Genomic DNA, 3,300 nt, shown 5'->3' with positions numbered 1-3,300 from the left:
CAACACTCCGCTCCATATAGCATGGCCGGACAGACTGCCACTCTGTAGAATTTTCCTTTAAGCTTAAGGGGAACCTTCTTATCACACAATACTCCCAAAGCGAGCTTTCACTTCATCTACCTTGCTCCAATACGCTTAGAGATATCCTCTTCAATCTCGCCATTCCCCTGGATAATAGACCCAAGATACTTAAAACTATCCCTCTTACAAACAACCTGGGAATCTAACCTCACCACCATTTCATCCTCCTGACTCCCATCACTAAACTTGCATTCCAAGTACTCCGTCTTAGACCTACTCAACCTGACCCCTTAGATTCTAGAGTTTGCCTCCAAACCTCTAATTTCTTATTCACACCCCTCCGCGTCTCATCAATCAGCACTACATCATCCACAAATAACATACACCAAGGCATATTACCCTGAATACTCCGTGTCAACACGTCTATCGCCACCACAAAAAGGAAAGGGCTAAGAGTCAAACCCTGATGTAGACCTGTCTCGATCGAAAAATGCCTTGAGTCACCTCCCGCCGTCCTCACTCGAGTCTTCCCTCCATCATACATGTCCTTAATAGCTCTGATGTACTCCACCGGAATACCTCTCACCTCTAAGCATCTCCAAATAACCTCCATAGGGACTTTGTCATACGCCTTCTCCAAGTCGATGAACAAGGGAAATGATCGTGTAACTGCAGCTTTTACACAAAGTGTGCATGATAAAGATTCAGTATATATTGATGAAATTGACATGTTTTATGATTGTCAATATATTTCTCCCTGTGAAGCTGCTTAGAGAATTTTTGAATTTCCTATTGACCATAGAGAATTCACAATAGAAAGGCTTTCTTTTCATCTACCTAATGAACTACCAAATATTTCTCTGATAGTGATCCAATTGATGTTGTTGTCAATAAACCAAGTGTAAGAGAACCACAATTTTTAAGTTGGTTTGAGGCAAACAAATCAAATAGAGAAGCAAGACAATTAACTTACGCAGAATTTTCTCTTAAATTTATATGGAATAAAAAATTAAAAGAGTGAAAAGAAAGAGATAGTTCTGCATTTTCTATTGGTAGAATATTTTTTGTACCACCAGGTAGTGGAGAGTTATATTATTTTAGAATGATGTTGAATATCATTAAAGGTCTTAGGTGTTATGATAATTTGCGCACAGTGAACAATAAAGGTCATCTATCATTTAGAGATGGATTGGGTTTATTAGATGATGACAAAGAATATGTGGGTGCCATAAAGGAAGCATGTAACTGGAGAATGCCATCTTATCTAAGATAGTTATTTGTTATGCTTTTCTTATCCAATTCTATGTCTCGGCTAGAATTTGTTAGGGAGGCAACATGGATTTTACTATCCGAAAATATTCTACATGAAGTACAACGAGTGATGGACAATCCAGGTACACAAATTTATAATTTAATATAATTTTTATAATTTACAATTGTTAATAATGTAATTATACTTTTTCTGCATGTATTATCTTTAAATTATATCTAAAAATTTGAAGGCATCAGATATTCTTTAAATTTGAATTTTTCAAAGTATAGTTGACTAAAAAAAAGTTCTAGTTAAATCATTTTATAAATATAAAGGGCAGTCCGGTGCACTAAAGCTACCGCTATGCGCGATGTCCGGGGAAGAGCCCCACCATAAGGGTGTGTCGTACGCAGCCTTACCTTGCATTTCTGCCAGAGGCTGTTTCCAAGGCTTGAACCCATGACCTCCTGGTCACATGGCAACAACTTTATCAGTTACTCCACGGCTCCCCTTCAAATCTTTTTATAAATATAAATTTTAAAAAATATTTTTTCGTGGGGAATAATTATTTTAGTAAACCTACAGAAAAATCATCAGTCAATTCTTTAAATATTTTTAAAGTTTTTATAATAGAAGTACCTTTAGTATTGATAGATTTCTCCATATTTTTTAAAAAATTATCAGTGAATTACCATTTTTACAGGGATTGAGCTATCAAATGATGAAATGAAGAATCGTTGTCTGCAAAAGTTGGAAAATTTATTAAAAGATAGTGGACATAATTTTCATAACTTTCTAACAATTCCAAAACCAACTCATAATATAGAACAACTTGATGTTACCAATAGACTAATCTTTGAGGAATTACATTACAATAAATGCTCTTTGTCCGAAGAACATGAGGAATGTCTGAATAAATTAACAAAGGAGCAAAGGTCAGTTTATGACAGAATCATAACAACAGTGAAGCGTAACAAAGGAGGTTTTTTCTTTTTATATGGTCATGGAGGAACTGAAAAGACTTTTATTTGGAGGACTTTGTCTTCAGCAATAAGATCTAAAGGAGACATTGTTTTAACAGTTGCGTCTACTGGGATTGCATTACTTTTATTACCTGGAGGTCGAACAACCCATTCAGGATTTGCTATCCCACTCAATCCAACTAAAGATTCTACATGTAATATAAAACAGGACAGTCCTCTTGCAAGTTTGATTGTGAAGACAAAGTTAATTATTTGGGATGAGGCACCAATGATGCATAGATATTGTTTTGAAGCTCTTGACAAAACTTTAAGAGATATTCTTAGATTTGAAAATGTATCTAATTTAGATCAGCCATTTGGAGGTCAAATAGTTGTTCTTGGTGGTGACTTTAGACAAATTCTACCAGTCATTACAAAAGGTAACAGACAGAATATTATAAATGCTACCATTAATTCTTCATATTTTTTGGCTAACTGTCATTTGCTAAAGCAAACAAATAATATGAGGTTAGAAGGTAATCATGCAGAATCAGATTTGAATGATCGAAAAGAATTTGCAGATTGAATTTTAGTAGTTGGAGATGGTATGATTGGTAATTCAGTTGATGGAATTGAAAATTTTTCTATTCCTGATGATCTTCTTATTAGTGATTGTGAAGATCTAATTACTGGCATTGTGAACAATACATATCCAGATTTTTTTTCACATTGTAGTGATGTAACTTACCTATAGAAAAGAGGAATTCTAGCTCCCACTCTTGACATGGTAGAATCAATCATTGAGCATATGGCATCGCTCAATCAAAGTGAAGCTACAACCTTATTCAGTTCTGATACAATATGTATTTCAGAAGACATATTTACAGGTTTGGAATAAGTACATACTTTTGAGTTCCTAAATACTATAAAATGCTTTGAAATTCTAAATCATGCCATCACTTTAAAAGTTGGTGTAACCGTGATGTTGTTGAGAAATATAGATCAATCTTTAGGGCTTTGTAATGGATCATCACTAGAATTGAAAATTGGGTTATCGAGGTGAAA

The 3,300-nt window shown here is 34.6% G+C and overlaps 1 protein-coding gene across 1 annotated transcript; it reads left to right on the top strand.

Moving 5' to 3' along the window:
* Nucleotides 1-1,324: 1,324 nt before the first annotated feature.
* LOC124889751 (ATP-dependent DNA helicase pif1-like) lies at nucleotides 1,325-2,821 on the top strand. Its single transcript, XM_047401726.1, has 2 exons — nucleotides 1,325-1,415; nucleotides 1,977-2,821. The coding sequence occupies exons 1-2, from the start codon at nucleotides 1,325-1,327 to the stop codon at nucleotides 2,819-2,821; spliced, it is 936 nt and encodes a 311-aa protein (XP_047257682.1).
* The last annotated feature ends 479 nt before the right edge of the window (nucleotides 2,822-3,300 follow it).

This window comes from Capsicum annuum, chromosome 12 (genome assembly GCF_002878395.1).
Source record: "Capsicum annuum cultivar UCD-10X-F1 chromosome 12, UCD10Xv1.1, whole genome shotgun sequence".
Classification (NCBI taxonomy): Eukaryota; Viridiplantae; Streptophyta; class Magnoliopsida; order Solanales; family Solanaceae; genus Capsicum; species Capsicum annuum.
The sequence above is the reverse complement of the archived record's forward strand: the minus strand, read 5'-3'. Positions and strand labels throughout refer to the sequence as shown.